This window comes from Rissa tridactyla, chromosome 7, assembly GCF_028500815.1.
Source record: "Rissa tridactyla isolate bRisTri1 chromosome 7, bRisTri1.patW.cur.20221130, whole genome shotgun sequence".
Classification (NCBI taxonomy): domain Eukaryota; kingdom Metazoa; phylum Chordata; class Aves; order Charadriiformes; family Laridae; genus Rissa; species Rissa tridactyla.
The window spans coordinates 42,480,788-42,502,503 of NC_071472.1; the positions used below are offsets into that span (position 1 = coordinate 42,480,788).

Consider the following 21,716-nt stretch of genomic DNA (forward strand, 5'->3'; position numbering starts at 1 on the left):
GCTTGGTACAGTGCGACTGCGAGGGGTTCACCCAGCTTAATTCAGAATAGCTCAGCAGGGAGCAAAACTGCTTCGGAAACCTCTTACTGTAAGTAACTACAGCATCAAATTTGACAGGAAAAAAAACGCAGTAACATCAAGGTTAAGCATGCAGAAAAATCAAAACACCAACGCTTCCACTAGCGCTTCTAAACAGAAAGGAAAACCAGAAAAAAGAAAGGTGTAATTTCTTTTCCCTCCCGTAAATCTATTCACCACTCAGACTTGCAGAAAAGGGTCGCAACCTTCAAAAACGCAAAACAAAACACGGAAAAAAGACAAAAAAGGAGAAGGTTGGCTGAAACTCTCGGCTAACAGAAAAGGGCTAATGAAAACCAAGCACAAGCTGGTGTATGGGAGGACCAGGAGCCGTGCAGCGCTGTAGATCTTAAGTTCTCATCAATGATAACAAAATCCAAAGTACGCAGACACTAGGCCGATACTTAAGTTCACATCATCCACCTTCTACAAAACCCCACCACAAACAGCCCCAATCCCTGAATACCGCCGTCATTCAGTTGTCGACATTCCTTTTGAGGACTATCACAGCTCCCTGTTGTGCAAATATGGTCTATTTAAACATACTGAGTTTTTAATCCTTTCAACACAGACAATTCAGCCTGAAAAATTACTTGTAACAACAGAAAACCCTTCTCGGAGGGTAAAAATGCCCGCGGCAGCAAGAGCAAAGGGTCGGTTTTGTACAGTGCTGCTCTCTTCAGTTCACGGCTTGAATTTTGAGATACCAAGGCAACCATGGAGAGAAACCTGCAGCCTCAGACCCACAGCAGACCTCCACGCTCGCACCCGAAAACCCTCTCCTCTCCTCATGGCAGGTCGCCGTTACTTATAACGAAACCAAACAACGGTGGGCTCCGGGCACGGGTACCACAAGCGTTTTCCAGGGACTGTGGCTTCAACAGCACTTCCCAACCTGAAGTATCTTGTCCAAAAAAATCCCCTGCAGCCCCGCTGGTGGGCAGATAAAAGGCAGAATCCCTGTCAGGCAGCGTTAGGATTTACCTGCCCTGTTTGAAATCATTTATGACCACTATATAAACACACTGTACGATGTACGCTAAAGGTAAGAAATGATGGTACTGGAACAAGTACAATATTGGCCTGACGTGATCCATTTCTGTTTATCTGAAAATAAACTGGTATTTATTTTACCAGAACCTCAGGAAGCACTAGTGTAAACCTGTCCCACAGTCGGAACCGCTGTAAATACAGGACAGTGTGGGAGACAAGGACCTGCTCCGGGCTACTCATCCCCAGCAGCTGCCAGGCCACCCCTGACACCGGGAAACAACCACCGCCTTCTGCCAGGAGCCGCTCAAACACAACACCCACATACCCCCAGAAAGGGGAATCTTGCTCCAAGGACTCCAGCTCATTAACGACTTTTGGGGGAGAGAGGGGACAGGAGACATAGCTTTAGACAGCACCTTTGACTCATGGTTTAGAGATGCATTCCCTCACCCTGACAGCCAAACTGTAAGTAGTCTTAAAAAACAGCACAAAAACGAAAGTCAGACTTAACACCATACATACGTTTGAAAACTGCACCTGATGAAGAACATCAGTGCAACCAGTTAGGTCTATTTTTCTCCTACGGAAAACAAAGGACCCTAAAGTCCCCACAAGCAAAATACACCAAAGAGCACAGAACTAACTGCATCTTAACTTCCCACCTGCCAGAAAAAGACAGAAACAAGATTATCTTGATGTGAAAACTATTGTAGATATTGCCCTTATGAATGTCAATAACCAGCTGAGCTTTCATGTTAGAAAAACCCTACGCCTGTATGGAAAATTCAGACATTGTGCTTATCACACATGAGTATCTCCCCTTCTGCTTTCCTTGCATGATTACAGGATTTACACGCTTGCTAGCTATGTTGCAGAATTATACATCCTCCAGAAGTGCACACGATATATAATGAAATTAAGCTACTTGAAAAATGGAAGGGGAAAATAAAAAATAAAAAGAGTTTAGCAAGTTATTCTAAAGCCTGCCAGAGAACAAGGCTTGCTGGTTCCCTAGATACCGATACCAACTGCAATAAGTTAAATTAATTTTCCTTTGTGCAACATCCCAGTAAATGACAGGTTGCCTGTATGATATGTTTCAGTTTTAAGTGTCAATCCATGGGGTGTCTCTAGTTTATTCCATTTCAGCTTTGCAGTCCTCCACCTGCCTATGCAAAGCCAACTGGCAAGCCTTTAAGACAAGCCAGAAGAAAAACGCATTTTCCCTTAGTATCTTTGACTAACAATGGCTCACATCTTGCCACAAGCATATTTTTTATTTATGAAATTTTTCTTTCGGTGACCACATGGCTCTTCAGCATTAAGTATCTTTCAATACAAATAAAAGAACCAATATATTCTGTATCCTTTTAAGTAGCTTTTTAACCTTTTTTAAGTTAAAAATCTGCCATTAGAGCATACCGGTACCTTTGTAAGAAGCCAACAATTTGTTATTCCACCCAGAACACTAGTATTTTAAAGCAACTCGTTTTTATCACACGAAAACAAAGAATTACAGAATTGTTCAGGCTGGAAGGTTCCTCGGGAGGTGTCCAGTCCACCCTCCTGCTCAAAGCAGGGTCAGCATCAAATTCAAGACCACGTTGCTCAGGGCTTTGGTCCAGTTGACTCATGAAAACCTCCAAGGTTGGTGGCTCCACAGCCTTTCTGGGCTCCTGCTTCGATGCCTGACCATCCTCACAGTGAATTATTCCCCCACCCCACATCAGTGTCAGAACCTGCTCTCTTTCAAGTCAAAACCCACCATCTCATCCTCCCTCCACGCACTCCCATGAAGAGCCTGGCTCTGGGCTTCCCAGTAACCTCATCTCGTATGTCGGAAGGCTGCTGTTAGTTCCTACCTTAAGGTCTGGTATTCTGCATCAAATACTGTAAGCAGACCGGCTGTGACATTTCAAAACACATTCACAGCGGTGTCTGGGTGCTACCTGGATGATCACACAATTATTTTCATCATGGTTCCCAACAGAAACGCCAGCTCCTTTGTGCTGGACAACGGTGGTTTGTAAGAGACAGGCCATCCTTCCCTAGAGGGTTTTCAAATCCACAGCAAAATGAGACTACAGGTGACAAGAAATACACATGAAAAACAAATTCTCAGCGCAACAATCTGATCAATATGATAAGGAATGGCCTCTGATGGTATCAGTGATACAAACAGCATTGAGATAATGATTAAGGGTGAACCAAACACTTCCATCAAATAAAATGTACTTCATTTCGTCGTGTAAGAATTGGTTAAGAAAGCCTTGGCACGCTCTTACTGTCATCCATCTCCCTTAGGCACAAAACAGGACCACTAGAGTCCGCGGGAGGGTAAGTCAGAGCTCCTGAACACTCACAGGTCCCCAGGAAAGTCCTCACCTGAGAGAGAGCAAAAGCAGCGCCCCAGCTGCACAAGTCCCATATCCCACTGCAGTGTTTCCAACCCCCGAGCCTTTGAGGATGTTCCCCAACGCGGCAGAAATGTGTTACACCATCATCAGGCTGGTCAGTAATGATCAACCTGTGCCCTTCATAATCCCGTTTCTACCACGCTTGAACTGCTATAGTTACTTAACTCGAGTATTTTTGACATTCTGTAGGTGGCATCGGTGACAAACCAGGCATTGCTCATGAGCTTCGAGGAAGCAAATCAATCAGGGCAGGGATGAATCCACACCTAACGCTCACTGCGTACAATTTCAAAGTCAAACAAACTAAACATCTGGTAGCAACCCTAACACCCAGTGAATTCTGCAGCCAGCGCGGGAGGCAAACAGGGACTATTAGATAGGGATTCTCCTGTGCAGAAGCATAGCCCACCTACTGACCGGAGTGGCTATCCCAACGGCAAGCCACACGGCACAGACATTCGTAACATGACCTCCGCTGTCACCTACGGACTTTTAGAGTAATATGCGAGAGCATCGGATTTATTACGGACCTCGTCCTCAAAAGCAGGAGCGTGACTAAACTCGCTTGAGTTTGTCAAACCACGCTCTTTGAAAGTCTTGGACTCTGCTCTCACATTAATAGTTCTGTGCTATAAATACCTTGATTTCTTGCCCACCCTGCAAACAGCAACTTTAACTTCACATTTCTCTCCCTCTCAGCGCTGACTAAACCAGAACAGGCTCTGCCCGGGTGGCTCTGGCCTTCAGCCAGCCCAAGCACTTGTCGGAGCCCAGACCCAAGTCACCTCTGAGGGCGCCAGCAGAGACAGACACCGTACCGTGCAAGAAACGCAGCTGAAGATCATGAAATCACCAATAAATGCATACAGACTTCTGAAATTCAAACTAGAACAGCTAAAATTAAAGCCTCAAGGTTGCCAGCGTAAGTAACTGTTCAACAGATTCAAGACGAAAAAAAAATAAAAAATCCCTAAGGTTGAAGGAAGTAATCTTAAAATCATCTAAAATTCACTAGTGACTCAGTGAGCAATACAGGCCTCAATCAAAAGTGACAGATCACTGGCAAAAACAGAAGAATAAAAATATGAAGCCTAATTGCACTCATTGCAAAGCCTTTGCAACTTCCCTTTTATGAAGGATTGCTCATCTGACAAGAAGAGCTGGCAGCTTCAGCCGTACTGTGCATGTCATACAGAAAAAAAAACCACCACAAACACACCAAAATCCTCCTAAAGGGCTTCTGTAAAGCCCCGTGGGCAAAATCAGAAGAGATGGCAACCACACTGCTGAGATGAACGTGGAAATCCACCCCAGCTGAAAAATAGTCGCCTTTATTTATGTAACTCGCTCAAATACTGCAACTACACATTGTGCATTTTTGTCATGTTACTGCAGTTGCCCTGAAAGATTTACAGCCTCCAAGGCCCAAAAGAAATATACTGTTGCACTCCCCAGCGCTCGTTGCCTTTGTTGGTCCACTTGCTCAGCACTCGACACCCTTGAGGGTCATTAGTTTTAAAACTAAAATCCAGTCCTATGCAGCAGCAGATCTTCACCCTGCCTTAAGGAGTTCGGTACGTTTAGCTCTGAGCAGGGAAAAAAAAAACTAAGGAGGTTGTAACCTGGTGCGCTACTGAGGTACCACTGCATCTGAAAAACAGAGGGGGGGCAAAAAAGAGGGGGGCGGGGGGGGGGGGCAAAAAGGGGGGGGGCAAAAAGAGAGAGAGAGGGAGGGGGGGCAAAAAGAGAGGGGGAGGGGGGGCAAAAAGAGGGGGGGGCAAAAAGAGAGAGAGAGAGGGAGGGGGCAAAAAGAGACGGGGGGGGGCAAAAAGAGACCGGGGGGGGGGGTGGAGAAAGAGAGAAAAAAAGATAAAAAGCCCAAAGAGATGTTTGATATCAGCCGGAAAGGGTGAGAAGCATCTCCTCCTCCTGCCTGCAGCACAAGGCAGGGGGGAGAAGTGAGAGCACGAGATCTGCAACTGCCGAGGAGTCACCCCACTGCACCCTTTTCAACCACCACTCCTCAAGAGGAGGCGAGGTCTGGTTGCACCCGTAACCCGCGTCCCCAGCACTGCCTCCAGCGCACAATGGTTACGGAAGCGACGACTTCCTGGCCCAGAGCGCAGCATCGAGGAAGCTGCACATTCATTATCATTTTGATAACAGAATTATTTAGGTGACTTCGTTAGGTAGAGGCTAATGACACACATCCTGAAGGTGTGCATTCTCCGAGCTTTTCCCTTATGAAATGTCCAAGAGTTCATTGTTTGACTGGAAACCCCAAGAAACAGCCAACAAAGGCAGGAAATTATGCTGCTTTTTTCAGCAGTGAAAAATGACTGTGTTGACTTGCCACATCGCTACATAGGTAAGAGTTTTCCATCTATACAACGCACCCTTTAATTTCAACGTAGTCAAAATTATCTGCTCCTAAGACTAGTAATCAAAGTTAGCACCATGTTTTTTGGGGAGGACTGGAGAGTTAGTTTGCCAGCACGACACCATACTCCGAAAGCTGATTCCACTGCCAGAGAAACTTTCAAACACAAGTCTGCCCAACTAAATTACACCTGCTCGCTGGATGCAACTATTATTATGTATTTCTGCAATGACTGCTCTCAGGCCGATTTAAACTTCTTGCCAACATGTTTAAGATACAGCCAGTAAGTCATCTTGGGGCAAGCATAGTTTTTCGTGACTGATCCATTCCAAATTCTGCACATAAAAGCTTTTCCTCCAGTGTTATACAACCGTTCACTCTATTTACATAAGTCATACGCTTCATTAGACAAAAGAAATCTGCTAAGCTTCATTATACTTCTAAAGAATTTAAAGGCTATTTGGGCAAGCAGCACCTGACTTGCAATATTCCTGTAGCACACCTGGCCGGTATAGCTATAGGGTAAAACAACTGCTAACCCACGGCAACGTCTTTCCCCATCTCCACTTGAGTAACAAGTGACCTAAACCAGTTCCAGGAGCTCGCTGTGAGTTATCACGCGCTCCTTAGCATGGAAACAAGAGCCTCCATAAACGACTTCTGCGTTTAGAGGTCAAACCAGTACGTTTACCTGACAATTTTTTTTTTAATCTGGGTTATAAATATAAACATACTTTGCACCACTTACTCATATGCCAATGAGCCTGTGAGTCACCTCGGGCTCGGTCAGTCCACATCCTGCTTAACACCTCGCCTTTCTCTTAAATGCAAATCAGTATTAAAAGGCAGCGTGTTCCTGAACCTCAGCCTGCACATAAGCATAAGGATTCCCTTCCAATATCCACGTACCAGCATGGGTGGACAGATGGGCTTGTCCAACAGCTCCTCTCCCGCGGTGACAGTTTGTGTCAATGGGTGACTAATCAACCCGTTACCAGTTTATGGTCACAGGGGGCTGTTCTGAGACTTTATCTAGAAAACGTGCAACAGGTTCAGCTGGGATATCTGCTCCCTGCACCAGGCTGAGCAGTATGTAGCTTACACGTCAGTCCCGATTTTTAAAAGAAAGCCTTAGAAAACTCCGTGCGACGTGAAGAATCGGCCACCCGAGGCGGCTGTCAACCCGCGGAGCAGTAAGTACCTCCCCGGCACCCGCCCCTGCGGAGCTGCGGGGGGCGACACCCCAACTCCAGGGGGACACCCAATTCCAGGCGGGACGTGCAGCAAACCCTCCGGGGCCCCGAAACCCTCCCCAGGCGCCTGGACACCCCCCACCCCCGTGAGCCGGGACACCCAGGGCACGCCGGGCTGCCCGCGGGAGGCGGCGCGGTGACAGCCCTTGCCGGGGCCGCGCCACACGCGGAGCGCCGGGCAGCGCCGCCGGCTGTCCCCGCTGTCCCCCGAGCCCACCGCGGGGCGGGGGGGGGGGGTGTCCAGCACCGCCTCGCCCTTACCTGCTGCCGGGCGGCCGGGCTGAGGCAGCCGCCCGCCGCCTCCTCCTCCTCCATGGTTCCCCCCGCTCCTTCCCGCCGCACGAAGGCGCCCGGCCCGGCCCGGCCCGGGGGGCGGAGCGGGGCGCTGCCGGGGCCGGCTGCAGGGCCCAGCAAACACCACCCCGCCCCGGCAACGACGCGGCTGCTGGGAGATGCTTCTAAACACCTATAGGCACCAGCCGGCGTGTGAGCCTGGGAAATAAACCGCCTAACTGCCGCTAATTTGCCGCAATTATATCAGCAGGGTCGGGGGGCGGTGGTGGTGCTGCGCAGAGCTGAGCTGAGCCGAGCCGAAAGCGGGCGATCCGCACGCTGGGTGCGCCGGGGGCGGTTTTATCCGTTAAGAAATAGCAGTACGTTCCAGGCAACAATAAAATAATTAAAAAAAAAAAATGGAGCAAAAGAAAAGGACGGGGGAGGAAAAAAAAAAAAAAAAAAGAAGGAAAAAAGCATCTAACTGAGGTCTGAGTACTGCAGAAGAACAATCGGGAACAGTGTCTGGACCAAAAAAAAAAAAAAAAAAGGGAATTCTGCATTTCAAAAGTCTCTTGTGCCTAGAACACACCAAGGGAAAAGCCAGAAGGATTAGAGGACACAAGTGTTTGTAAACGACACTAAGTGTGACAACACTTCAAGAATAAGGGACAGGCAGAGCAGAAACCCTGTCTCCATGGAAATTAGCACCATCTCTGCATTCCACCTGATTTCATCCATACCATCTCTTGATTGCCCCGATGTCACCCCAAGGGCACACACCTACCCCCTCGCAGCGATGAGAGGGCAGGGGGGAACCACCGGGGCAAGGGAGAGTTACGGAGGCTCAAGCAGCGTGTGTTACCCATTGCAACTTTTGCAGCGGCAGCAACAGCAGAACACACGGAGAGTCATCTCCTGCTGGCACTGGGTTCTCCCCAGTTGCAGAGACAAGCACAACAGGTCTTTCCTTAGCGACCAAACCCCACGCTGGCTCCTGCCCAGTCAGCTGGGGAGCCCAGAGAAGCCTCCACCCAGCATCTCAGCCCAGTTTTTCCATGAGCTGCCAATCCGGTACAGAGAATCCATATTTTTTCCGGCTGGCAGAGCACATGCTGCCATGCTGCTGACAATATTTAAGCTAATTTATAAGAGCTGGCATTATTTTACATTTGTGAGCAATACTTGAGCTGGATTCATTGAGTCCCTGAACCCCAGACACATCCCACTGTCCCTGGACATGGGGACAGGGACATGCTTCCTTTAAATAAAAGGCATTAGGGGTGTCTAACTTGCACCTCGGCCCCGGGGGAAACCCTGATGAAGTGAGAGGAAGCTTTGCATTTGTAAAACAGGCTGTGGTTTTACATAAGTCACAGAATCACAGACTGGTTTGGGTTGCAAGGGAGCTTCGAAGACCACCTAAGTCCAACCCCCTGCCATGGGCAGGGACATCTCCACTAGACCAGGTTGCTCAGAGCCCCGTTCTGAGGTCAAGCCCCTCCAAGGACGGGGCAATCCACACCTTCTCTGGGCAACCTGTTCCAGTGTCTCACCACCCTCATCATAAAGTATTTCTTCCTTATATCTAGTCTCAATCTTCCCTCTTTCAGTTTTAAAACCGCTACCCTTTGTCCTGTCACTACAGGCCCTGATAAAATGTCTCTCTCCATCATTCCTATAAGCACCCTTTAAGTACTGAAAAGTTGCAATGTCTCCAAAGTCTCCACCTATCATTAAACTCCAAAAACCACCCGCTGAGCCTACAAGCCATTTTGTTTCCTCTTCATTTGTATTTTCCTTCATTACAGGGTAAAGGACCCAACTTGGCTTGAAAAAAAAAAAAATCTGAACTGTCTTAAATCCACTTCAATGTGTGTATGAAAATAAAGCAACTAACAGATATATAAATAATGTATGTTCCAGTGAGGCAGGAACATAATCACATGCCTCAAAGGTATTGGGTTTTTAATTAGAAAAAGTCAGGCTTAAGCTACCCTGAAAGCTGATAACCGGAAATTCAAGGATACACTTGTGTTCAATTTCTTGCTGGTAAGCCTGCTAGCAGGAGGGTACGGCAGGTACGCCTGCATAGCAAGACGTGTGAAATAAAAGAGGAAAAGGAAGTCAATCAATAGAGTCTGCCCAGCACGCTTCATAGGCAGGCACTATTCAGTACAGACAAAACGTGCCTCGCCTCATATGTAGAAGTTTTAACAGCGAAGGAAAGGAAATTGGTGTTAACCATGTAAATCTGAAGCATCACAACAACTCAGCATGAAGAAGTATGCATATTGCCGTCTTAGCTTAAAATAGACAATTTGTTCTGGTTTTCTTGGTTAATGAGAATTAACGTCCCTTTATGTTTACTGGCAAATCTGTACAGTTTTTGTACTATCTGTCATTTGAAAGATACACCAGGGATATGAGTACCTCCTATACAAGGCATAAATGACTGAGGACCCCGCCTCCCCACACACACCTTTTTCTAACTGCTTTTTAAATCAACACAGAAGCCAAGATGTTTGGGTTTATTTGGTTTACTTGAGGAAGCACTTCATACCTCAGGACAAATTCAAATAGACAAGCGTGCTATGGACCCGCTGGGTAGGAACTGAAGGATCAGGAGGTCTCTTTAATAGTAGTGAACTTCCATTTTTCGGGAATACAGAGCTGACAACACGCAAAATGCACTTCAGCGTGTCTGAACTGATTTTATATGAAGTGACGCCCATTCTGCTTGAATTTCCAAACAGATCCTGACAGATTTCCCAAGAACGGGAATTCTCTGTATACCCACGTACACGCTCTCTTCCTCACCTCTCCTTCCTCCTGGCGCTCGACGCTCCGCTGGATCCTTCAGACACCGCTAAATAGAAAGCGAGCACATGCAGTTCTGCGACTACAGGAGCTGAGCCACCATCTAGGAAGCCAGTGATGCATTTTACTTGATTCGCTTGCCAAAGCTATTTAACATCGTTAAGCTGATAGTAGTTAGCTCTGACTCCTCGCCCTTCCAACCGCTGCTATTGTAACTTGGGGGAGCGGGGGGGGGACCCGCAGCACCTAGAGAACACTCTGAAAGTGAGTATTAGTCTATTTTTTTTTCTTCCCCCACCTCAAAAATGCAGCGTCTATTTAAGTCATACCACCCCCGTACTCAGAAAGATAGCAAAAGAATCCAATGCTCTGCTAAATATCATGCCTTCAGTACATGGTTCTTGTGTCCGCGTGTTTCCCAGCTGGAACAGGACATTGCAAGAGCGCCGCGAATTCAGCGAGAAACATCTAACCAGGGAGAATGTTCACGATGGAAATATACATTACATGTAGTACCGTGATAAACTGAGCATAAGAAAAAACAGGTAACAGAAGAGAGTTAGAAGGAAAAAAAAAAAAAGCTGACATTGTTATAAACCCAACAGGTTAACTGCAAGTTAATCTTAGGGACTTCTAAAGCAGAAAAAGTGACCGTGCTTAGGACAGCAGCTCAGTTTCTGATGGCACAGACTCCTCATCTCTCCTTGGGGAACACACCTCACCACTGCAAACACACACACAGAGAAAAGGCACACAACACAACGCATTCCTCAAAAAAAAACCAAAACCAACCAGGCCTAAACGCTAAAAAAAATAAATAAATCAGTTTTACAGAACTGCAACCTTTCACCCAGAACTATCAAGGAGCTGCGTCAAAAGGAAGAAGGAAAGATCACACAGTCATCTTCGAGGTATGTTACAATCGCCGATCATGCAAACAAATTCCAAGGAAGCACAGGTCACACCTAAGTGATTATTTCTGTCCTCAAGGCATGTTGTGCCAGAGGTAGTTGAAGGGGCATGGAAGCAGGGATTCAAGTAGGAATAAAGCAGTCAAAACCTTTACGGACGGGTTTAAACACCAAAAAAACCTGCAACGTAGCGCACGCCGGCTCCAGCTTGGGCCACCCTAATATTAATTCTTACGCAGTATCAACAGCCACCTTGCAACACTACCTGTCACTTACATGCGTAACTCAGCTTACGTCATTTAGATCTAAAAAAAGAAATTCCATTGTGGCTTTCCTTTATTCTCTTCAAGTAGCATCTCTTAGAATTTCAGTAATGTCCCTCCATACCACATTTACCAGTGGTCTTCCAGTGGGAAGAGACAAAGCAAGTCTTACTGGGTGGAAAAAAAGGCTGGAAAGTATGCCATATTAGAAGAGAAATTAGAAAAATTTGTTTACTCGAGCCTTTTTTAAGTTCGTAATCTTGTACTTCTACTGTTCAAGAAAGTCTATAAAGATCTCTGGAGTAACGCCCATCTGAAGCCACAAAGACAGAAGAAACTGCGCACGCATGTCCCTGCATCATCCGTCTGCTGTGGGCATCCTGGCAGCCTCGCAGCTCCGCTGGCAAAGCTAACAAAACCTCCTTGCAAACCGTAACCAAGGCAATGAACTCAAGTATACACAACTAAGTGCTGCTTAGGAAAACAATGTCCGGTTTTCATCACCAAAATGTACTTGCCAGTATCAACAGATGATTTTCTGTCGAGGGCAGGACGCGAGGCAGGAAGGAGGAGGAAGGAAACTGCTGAACCAGGCGCAAGGGCTTCTCGCCGCACTCAAGTCAGACAAACTGGATGACATTAGTGGGGAAACTGGAAGACACTCGGGCAGCCTATACGTGGCACGTTTATCATTCAGCTCAGGGAATCCATTCCACTTCAAAACTCAAAGGCAACGCTGTCGTGAACGTTTGGAAATCGAATATATTAAGGCCTCGCTACTATCAGAAAGCTTCAGAAATTGGAAATATAAGGCATATGAAAAGTTACATGATCTTTCCATATTGGAAAAGACAGATTTAAGAGTAGTTCCCATAAGCCAATGAATTCCTGACCTAGTCTTAAACATGTCTGTGCCTTTGCTTAACAATAGAAAAAAAAAAAAAAAAGCTACAGAATTTTAAAAGATGAGAGCAAAAAAGCTTTGGTTAGGAGCATCTTGTAGAACCTGAATATACAGATATCCGTGTAAAAAACCATATGCAAAGGAGATCCAGTAAGAGACTTTGCCTTGTAAAAAAAGTGCTTCTCTGCTGGCGCACCCACAATATTAGGCTTTATCATCTCCCAGGCTCTACCTCAAACTTCAGAAGCTTTAAAGAGTTAGAAGCTGCATTAACTAATTCCACCACGACCAGAAGTTTTGTAAACTGGAAACCCAACAGTAATTTCAAAGAGTACCCCGCAGAAGCGCAGAGGTTCTGCACCTCAGTCCTACCCCCGTTGGGGCATTAGGTGGGGAAACGCAAGAAGCACTTGAAAACTCTGGGAGCACCATGGTTACCTCATCAAACTCCAGCTCAACACACACACAAGAAGGCAACCAACATCCAACTCACAGTAAAAGCCAAGTCCAAAAATTCAGACTTACACCTAAGCATAATTATGGTTTCAGCCCAAAGGTTTGACTACATTCACCACCGAGAACAAACTGGTACAGCATCCTGAACGTGCAACGATCACACGATGCAATCCTACAAGACTGAAGTTTGGTGGGAGACTAAATAAGAAGTCTTTTCATAGCAAGTTTTTCTTGCAAGGGTGTTCCAAGACTGATTTCTTATTTCGTTCTTAAAGTTTCTCAGAATACCAGAGCTTTGTTCTTCTCTTTCCGTTAATTCCCCAGCGCCAGGAGCAGGCAGTCCGAAGAGGCAGACGCTCCCCTCTGACATGCCGATGGTGCTGTTGCAAGTTATCTGCGTTTAAGGGTTCAGCATTCTTGGTCTTCTTGCTTCACATTTTGAGCCAAAAGACCGGGAAGAGGAGGAGGGGAAGAGACCCACGACTAATGAGGAATTTAGACATGAACATTGTCCCCTTTGGAGAAACGTTTGCTTATGTGTTTGCCAGGAAACCCATCTCGGAGATATAATTTAAGCATGTGACCAGAGGCTGGAAAGTCTTGTTGACACGGACCTTTCCCCCCCCCCATAAAGAAGGAGAATGTTTATTCTGCAGAAGGCCGCAGTGAACAGCATGTACAGCTCCACGATGTAAGAGACAATTAGGGAGTTGTGTCCTGCTTCATAAATTATATTGCTGGGCAGTCACAAGGGGCCGCTGCTAAAAATACAGCCTAAACAATAACCAAGCTCCATTGTGAGCTCACGTGACTTAACAAAGTAAATCCTGCCACGGGGATTAGACCTCAAAACACCTGTTAGAAGTGAGGTATCCCATAACCATTTCCATAGATCCTAGCAGTGGTTGAGAGGCATTTATTCCCTGAGTAAATGGGTTTAAATGGGTTTTTTTTTTTGTTTTTTTTTTTTTTTTTTTAGGAAAAGTGGTCGAAGCACGTCCTTCAGTTCAAACCAACCCTCTCCATGAGGGTTCAAAGCAGCTTCAGAGGCAAGACTCCAAAGAAAATTAGCATGACAACTCAACAGTTCTGTAGAATCCTGTAAAAACAGAGATTTTTTTCATAAGCAACATAGCTCCAGAGCCTGGAGAACAGGAACATCAACTGCTTACAAATGGAAAGGGATCCTAAACTGACAAGAGTCTGTACATATAGGGCATACCACTTGCACTGCTGCTTAGCAATAAATAACTTGTTCTTTCTTCCTTGGGTTTTTTTTTTTTGGGGGGGGGGGGGGGGGAGGGGGGAGCGGATTTTTTTCTGGTGTGTTTGGTTTTTGCTTTTTTTTTTCCAGATTATGAAAACGGGACAATTCCAGTACAGAATGGTGGCTGGCAGCTCTGCAGAAGCGTGTTACAGCTTTAAATCCCGCCCAGTTTTCTATAGGTAGCGTCCTTGGCAAAGGACCAGCGCAGTATCAACTAACCACGTTTACGTCACTTCTCCAATTGGCGCTTCCTCTCAAAATACCCCTAAATCCACGAGTGGCTGCTGCCACCAGAGAAGAATTTGGATGTCACCCTACAGCTGTTATCTCAAGGAACAAAACCACACGTTTTATATGCCCTCTATAATACCGCGCTCATATACTTTAGATCAAAACTGTTACTCATGTAAAATAGTTTTGAGGGAGTCAACATTGGCCTTGGAAACAGTTGGCTCACTCATTCAAGTACATGAATGAGAATTGCTGAGTTTACAGCGATACCTACGTGGGAAAAATTCAACAAAACCAGCTAACTGACAATATTAACAAATACAAAACTGGAATTTCACAAGAAAAGCATACAAAGCTTCCCAGTGTTGACTCCTGAAATACTTATTTGCATGAAGCTGCATTCAGGGGCTTCTTCCACTTGCTTTACCCCAACTTCTTTATAGAACAGAGAAATATCGCTTTTGCAGTGACCACACCGATCCTTTCAGTTCTCCCTCTGTTAGATACCAAGTGCTTTGCGGCAACTGTTTTCCTCATTTAAAATTTAGATAAAACGGAACCTCAATAGGACACAAGTAGAACGGTTGTGTTCCAGAGTACTTTTAAATACTGTATTTCTGTTTGATTGTAGAACAGCCTTTGTAATTAAAGGTGCACAGAGTTCACGGCAGACTTTAGAGACCTTAAAGAAATCCGGCTGACAGAGGGGTAGCGAGCAAAGAGAGGGCACCTAAGGGAGATACGAGCTCAGAAAACCCATCCCACAGTAAGGCTATTGTATGTACACCTCAAAAAGCTTTAAATATTTCTTTATTAAAAAAAAAATCTGTAGGCTTGGCTTTCTGAATTTCTCTCTTTGGAGAGAAAAAGACCACATGCTTGCTATAATACAGGAGGTTATCCAGGAGGTGAAAACAAACCAGCAACATCCAGAACTTTTGCTTAAATCACATATAAATGGAAAGAGGAAAGATTAGTTACCACCTTGACGACCATGCATTCTTGCTAGTTTGATATCTTTGTGCGATACCACAAATTAAAAAAATAAATTAATAAGTTTAATTCTATTTCAGACTGTTGGTGCTTGACTACCATTTCCTTCGAGCGATGGAGCAAAGCTGCAACTGGGGGAGTTCAGCCAAGAGACTCTGAGTAAAGGAAGCGCACAGGCAAAATTGATTCAGCCATTGGTACACGTTACTGAAGAGCAAACACATTTGTCTTGACCATGCTGACGGGGAAAGTAAGCACAATAACCAAGTCTGGAGCCTGCAATAAACAGCAATATTTCATCCGGCTTCTTTACAGCATAAACAGAGGTTAGGGAAGGCTCCAGGGCTGGGCAAGCGCCAACATCACTTTGAACACTGACATAAACAGATATTTTTTTTTTTTGTTCCTGATTGGCAAAAATATCTGAAATACAAATAGGAATTGAAATTCAGGGACTGCTACAAGCAATGTAATCTGTGGGTACTGCGTTCTGGTCTCTACTAGAAATTTGCAATGAAATTGCAAATTTCATCTGAATAGAAGTCAGCAAATCTTGAAGACAGCTCTGCGCTTATAGCGCATTAAAACGCAGATACAAACCTCAGCACCTGCTTAAAACAATGCTCAAACTACCAGTCAAGAGGAAAAAAAAAAAAGAAAGAAAAACCCTAACACGTTCTGAAATAAAGGTTACTGATATTGCTTTAGGGATCACCCAACTTGTGACAAGAAGTTATATAAAGCTATAAGAAAGCGCGTAAATAAAAGATTAAGTTCTGTTTTGTTTCTCAAATCAAGTGCACCTGCTTTCTGGTTTAATCACCTTAAAAAAAAAAAAAAAAAGCCCAACCAAAAACACGCCATTACCTGCATCACAGTAAGAACAAACCCATTTGCAGGGAATTTATGTATCCACTGCCACCACCGTGTCTCCACAGAACTGCAGCCTGTGCATCCAGACAAGTTTCCAGACCGATTTATTCTTTTAAGGATAAGTAAAACGATGCTTAGAAATTTCAGGTAATCCACTGAATACTCCCCTACATTATACACTCTTGCAAGACGCAGTTAATAGATCTCAAATGTTATCAGATACCCAATAGCTGGTGCCGCTTGGTCAGACACTAATGAAATGTCCGGTTCTTGGCCATGCAAGTTATGTGGCAGTGAGAAATTATGCCAACAAATAGCGTGAAGTAAAGAAGATAAGAGATAAAAGGGGAAAGGCGCTGAAAATAACTGCAGATCAAGCAAAGCACACAGTGGGATGTGCAGAAAACATTATATAGATTAAATAGATGATGACTACAGAACAAGAGCGCACAAGAAGGAAGGGAAATAAGATACTAGGGAAAACTGAAAAAAAATCAGGAAGGGGAATAAAAAAAAAAAAAGGCCTAATAAAAGCCTAAGAGATGAGCACCAAAGCCTAGTGGACCCAAGATTTAACAGCCATATTTCAGTTCCCGCACACAAACAGCTCAACATCAGTCAAGTGAATGAAACTCAACAGCTTGCAGTGCTAAGACAAATTGTATCATTATTTTGAAGTGGTGTAAGATTGGAATTAGATCATGTGAACTGCTGTTACTTCAGCGCCACACTAATGTGAGACCTCCCCATTTTGCAATAGGTCAGAACAATTTGTCTCCGAAGTTTCAGTGGGAAATTTTTTTTAAGAGCTTCGGGCCAAGAACGAGCCAGTGAAGTTGCACAGGTCTCCGCCATCAATTAGGAGCAAGTCAGAATTCCACTGCGCTTTAGTTTCTTGCCCAGAGAACAGGGATTATACGTCCCTCTGGAGGAAAACAAATACAATTAGTATTTTGAAATCTTCAGACACAACGCACTACGTATAGAGATTTTACGCCAGCAGAGCAATTGAGAAACCACAAAAAAAATATTAATCTTTCACACAGCTATAGCATTTGTATTTATTGGGTATACAGGAAGGCACACAGGAAGCAAAAAGAGCTTTTTTTTGGAATTTCGTTTTCAGGAACAACTTGCATAACAGAGCAGGTCTGTGCAGCCAAGAACAGCAGCCCGTGAAGTGCAGCTCAGAAGTGCTGACTACGGGAGAGGAGAGACGAAAGAGACTTAATACCGGCAGCAAAGCAGGCACCTGCCAAGTCTAGTACAGTTACAATACAGGCTTCTCTCTGCTTTTACAAAAAAAAAAAAAAAGAAAAAAAAAAAAAAAAGTAAGTCATACTATATACTAACAGCACAGCAGTATAAATTATTGGGGAAAAAAATTAAAAAGCAAATTAAATGCGTTTACAGATTTAGTCCTCTTGATATAAAAGAATACTCTAATTTGTAGAGGTATGCAGTAAAGCAAGTCTTAAGGTCAATATCCCACCCAGAGGATAGATGAGGGGAGTATTGCTGATTAATTATTCCCTCTAAAAAGGCCGAGAATGAACTTCAAGCTTGTTTAATCTGGCCTGAAACCCACAAGAGGGAGCAGCAATCAAGCAAGGCGAACATGTTTTGTGTTTCTAAAGAGACAGTACTTCCACCACACAAATCTGTATTCCCCACTGGTCAGTAGAAATGTTTAATTATCTGACTGCTCAGTCACTGACAATTGTGGATGAAAATTGTTAGCAACTTTTAATCTGACCTTGGGATAAGAAAGAGGGTAAGAGACCACAGTTAGAAGATGTACCCTTCTGTATTCCTACCAAGGACATGGTTGAATTTATTATTACCCTTACCAAATGCATTTCAACCACCTATGTAAAGAAGCAAAACAATAAAGGTGGCAGGGGGTGGGGATATTTAGAGTCTGTGTTAAGTTTCCAGAGCCCCCAGACACCCAAAAAAATGCAAATCCTACAAAAATTTATTTTGCTAGCAATTCATATTTTGTATCCTCGCTCCTCTCTTCCTCAGTGCTTCTGAAGAGCCCCAACAAAATCTCCGTGTTTTTTCTCTAAGTACCAGCCTTTCAAAAGATAACAGCTTCTGCATTCAGCATCACATCAACACAGCAGGGAAAAAAAAAAAAAAAAAAAAAGTTCACAGGTTCACAACATTGTTTCTTGCAGGGTCACAAAACCAAGGCTGTTTGTAAGTGGAGGAATAGAAAGAAATGAGAGAGCTGCTTGCTTCGTTAAGTTAGATGGTTTTTAAGTAGAAGCACCTCAGAGCTCAAAGCAGAAGCTGAGGACTCAACTAAACTCTTATTTGAGGCAGAACCTGCCGCATCACTTTGTATCCCACCTCCCAGCCCAGTATTTCAAGATCTATTTATAATTTATTGCGTTTTCTTAGTTAAGAGCAGGAATTGTAAAGAGAGCACATTCAACTATAAATTGTGATAGAGAGCGGAGGATACTGAAGAGTTTCAAACGAATACTTCAAGACATGATTTCTTCTTTTCATGCTTCAAGGCGATCCCAGGAGGGCTGATGAAGCGTATCTGAGCAGGTCACAGATGCAGGAGCCACTCCATCAGCCACCTACCACCCCATCCTGTGCTGGGGAGCCGGGCTTGGGCAATGGCACCCACGGGCTTTGAGCTGCCAGTGCTGTGTCCAGCCAGGCCCATGCAGTGAGGCTGCGGAGAGTGCCATCACAACCACCCCCTGAACACCACAGGCTTGGGGATGAGTAGAGCTGCCTGGTGGGAAAGGACCTGGGGGTGTTGGTCAACAACAGGCTGAATGTGAGCCAGCAGTGTGCCCAGGTGGCCAGGAAAGCCAGCAGCATCCTGGCCTGTCTCAGGAACAGCGTGGCCAGCAGGACTGGGGCAGTGACCATCCCCCTGTACTGGGCACTGGTGAGGCCCCACCTCGAGTTGGTCTCTTCTCCCAAGGAATAGGCAATGGGACAAGAGGAAACAGCCTCAAGTTGTGTCAGGGGAGGTTTAGACTGGATATTAGTAAAAATTTTAAACTGAAAGGGTCATTGGAACAGGCTGCCCAGGGAAGGGGTTGAGGCACCATCCCTGGAGGTATTTAAAAGCCGGGCAGACACAGTGCTTAGAGATATGGTTTAGTGATGGGTTTGTCAGAGTTAGGTTGATGGTTGGACTCAATGATCTGAAAGGTCCCTTCCAAATCCAACGTAGGCAATTCTATGATTCTTCTTGTGGCTCCTGCAGGATGAGTTTGGACTTCTCATCCCCCCCGTAGCTGTTGTTACTGCTCTCCCTTCCCAGGTTTCTCCCTCTGGTTTATCCACAGTGAGCTCAACAGGTATTTGATTCTGTGCACACACTACTCACCTGAAAAATGGGGGAAAAGTAGAAATCTGAATTTAATTGAAACTATGCCTTGGATCATAAAAAAAAAAATAGGGTTTTACATTCATCTGCAAAATCCAGCACAGTGGCTAGCAAGCCAATATCACACACACAAAAAACAACCCATTTTCACATGTTCTGGGTTCCTTTGGGAGTTGACCTTGCACACACCAGTCGCTCCAATACAGACTTCAATAAAAGCTCTGACTGCTCCTCATGCTTCCCTGAGTTTTTAAAGCTGTCTGTTACGGTTGCAGAATTACTCAGAGCCACAGACATACAAAACATAACTGCTTTTAGAGGCACGTCTGCCTGCGAATACAAGATTTGCTGGTAATCATTCAAGAATGTTAATGTCAAATATTAATAATCATAATACAGTTTACTACTAAAGCTAGAGCAGTCTTTTAGGTTATATAAAAAAAAAAAAAGCAACACATAAGGAAGTTATACACCAGAATAACTTCCATTTATTTTCTTAGCTCTGACAACAGTTCACGTTTCCCAGGTAGTAGTGTTTCAGAAAATATTCACAATAACTTCTCCAAAGCTTTAATGATGCTTATAGCCATATCACCTTGCACAGCCAGGTAGTATAAAAGTTTAAACCAACTAAAATTCGGAAAGAAGACCTCCCAGCCCTCCATGTTGCCAGAAGCAATGACACTTTAATAGGTAGCATCAGCTTCTATTAAATCTCCAAATCTCCATGGCTCAACAGCAGCAATTAACCAGGGGAGTTAACGGAGCTCCTTGAAATTTGAGACGCTGCCTGGAAGGTAAAGCATCTCCTTGAGGTCACAGAGAATTCCTTGTGACCTTTTGCAAATGCAGATAAATCCCTTCGTTTGTCCCTGTTGAACTCCAAAACATCCACCTGCTTTTCCCTGGCAGTTACGCGAGGATCTTGAGCCAGCGCACTTTATCCAGTTTGAACACTCCTGTCTCCTGCATTACAAGCAGCCTGCTGATAAAAAATGTACACTTGCCAAGCCAATTCCAAAAAAAAATAATCAAGTAGTTGAGACACAAGGGCATGAATGGCAAACGTATTCAGCTACTCACAGCCAACACCAGTGAAGCAAGCAGCACTACCTGACCATTTTAAATGACTCTTCAAAAAAAAAAAAAAAAAAAAATCTAAGAATTGCCGCTGATCAAAAGATTACCTAAAAAAATTGCACGAATAAATTTAAGGTAGAGCTGCTGAGAGCAGCTAGATGCAAACTGAATTATGGAATGACTTACTTGTCTTTAAATCCAGCACAAACCTTTTGTTAGCAGTGCATTTTAAACACACCATACAGAATCTGCAGATACTGCACGAGTCTTATGGAGTAAAACTTGTTAGGGGATGAAAGCGTGTAAATATAGCATACAGCTTGGACACGTTCCATCTACATGTAACTGAGAAAGCCTACTTTCACCTCGCAAAAGCATTTAACACTACTTTAGGTCTAGCAAATGCTGAGGAACAGACTTGTGAGCTATTTATACGCAGAGATAAAAGGTGCCAAAAAAGGTTTTTAAAAAAAAAAAAAAACAAAACACAAAGCTTGAGGTCATCAAGCCTCAGTCTATTTAGGAGATATGGTGTTCCTGCTACACAGCCAGCTCTTCATATAGCTGCTAGCAGAGAACAAGCAGAATAAAGTAAATCCCGGGAGCGATGCACTGCGTCTCTGAAATAACACATTTAAATAAGCAAAGAGAGAAGCTAGAAGTGCTGAGTATTTGGCCAGTAAATTTCAATGAGTGAATCCCACCCTTTAAGAGCAGGTACCTGTTCTTAGTGGCCCTAGGAATCTGTAGTAGTCCTATGGTTTTGTTCCTTAGTAAAAAAAAAAAAATACGAAGCTAAATGCCTCTTTAGCCCAAGCAGAACTAGGTATCCAAACCTGAACTTTGAAGTTTCAAGGTAAATGATGAAAATTCATCCATTAAGGAAATAAGTAATTTTTCTTTAGATAGTACACAATCCATTAGTTAACAGCAGGCTTAAGATTTCCTTGAAATAAAACATGTGGAGGATTTTACACCATTACACAATTAATGAAACAGTCACTTCACAGGGGGAAGCAGTATCACAAAATCTCATCACTGCTCCGTTCGTACGGGGGGGAGGGAGGAAATGCGGTGGAATTATATCATTATGAACTATACAGGGCTTCTGAAATGCTGGAGATGTGAAGGTTATCTGAAAACAACCTTGAATGTTCAGA

The 21,716-nt window shown here is 44.4% G+C and overlaps 1 protein-coding gene across 14 annotated transcripts in view; it reads right to left on the reverse strand.

Annotated features, from left to right (window-relative positions):
* Positions 1–21,716, reverse strand: part of LRRFIP1 (LRR binding FLII interacting protein 1) — a 113,393-nt gene that overhangs the window by 64,928 nt on the left and 26,749 nt on the right. For 2 of the 14 annotated variants that reach the window (XM_054208102.1, XM_054208092.1), the window contains exon 1: positions 7,383–7,537. The exons of the other annotated variants lie outside the window; for them this stretch is intronic. In XM_054208102.1, the coding sequence (XP_054064077.1) occupies positions 7,383–7,436 (54 nt within the window). In that variant the 5' untranslated portion in view covers positions 7,437–7,537. Of the gene's footprint in view, positions 1–7,382; positions 7,538–21,716 lie in introns of those variants that run through there. 14 annotated transcript variants of the gene reach the window in all.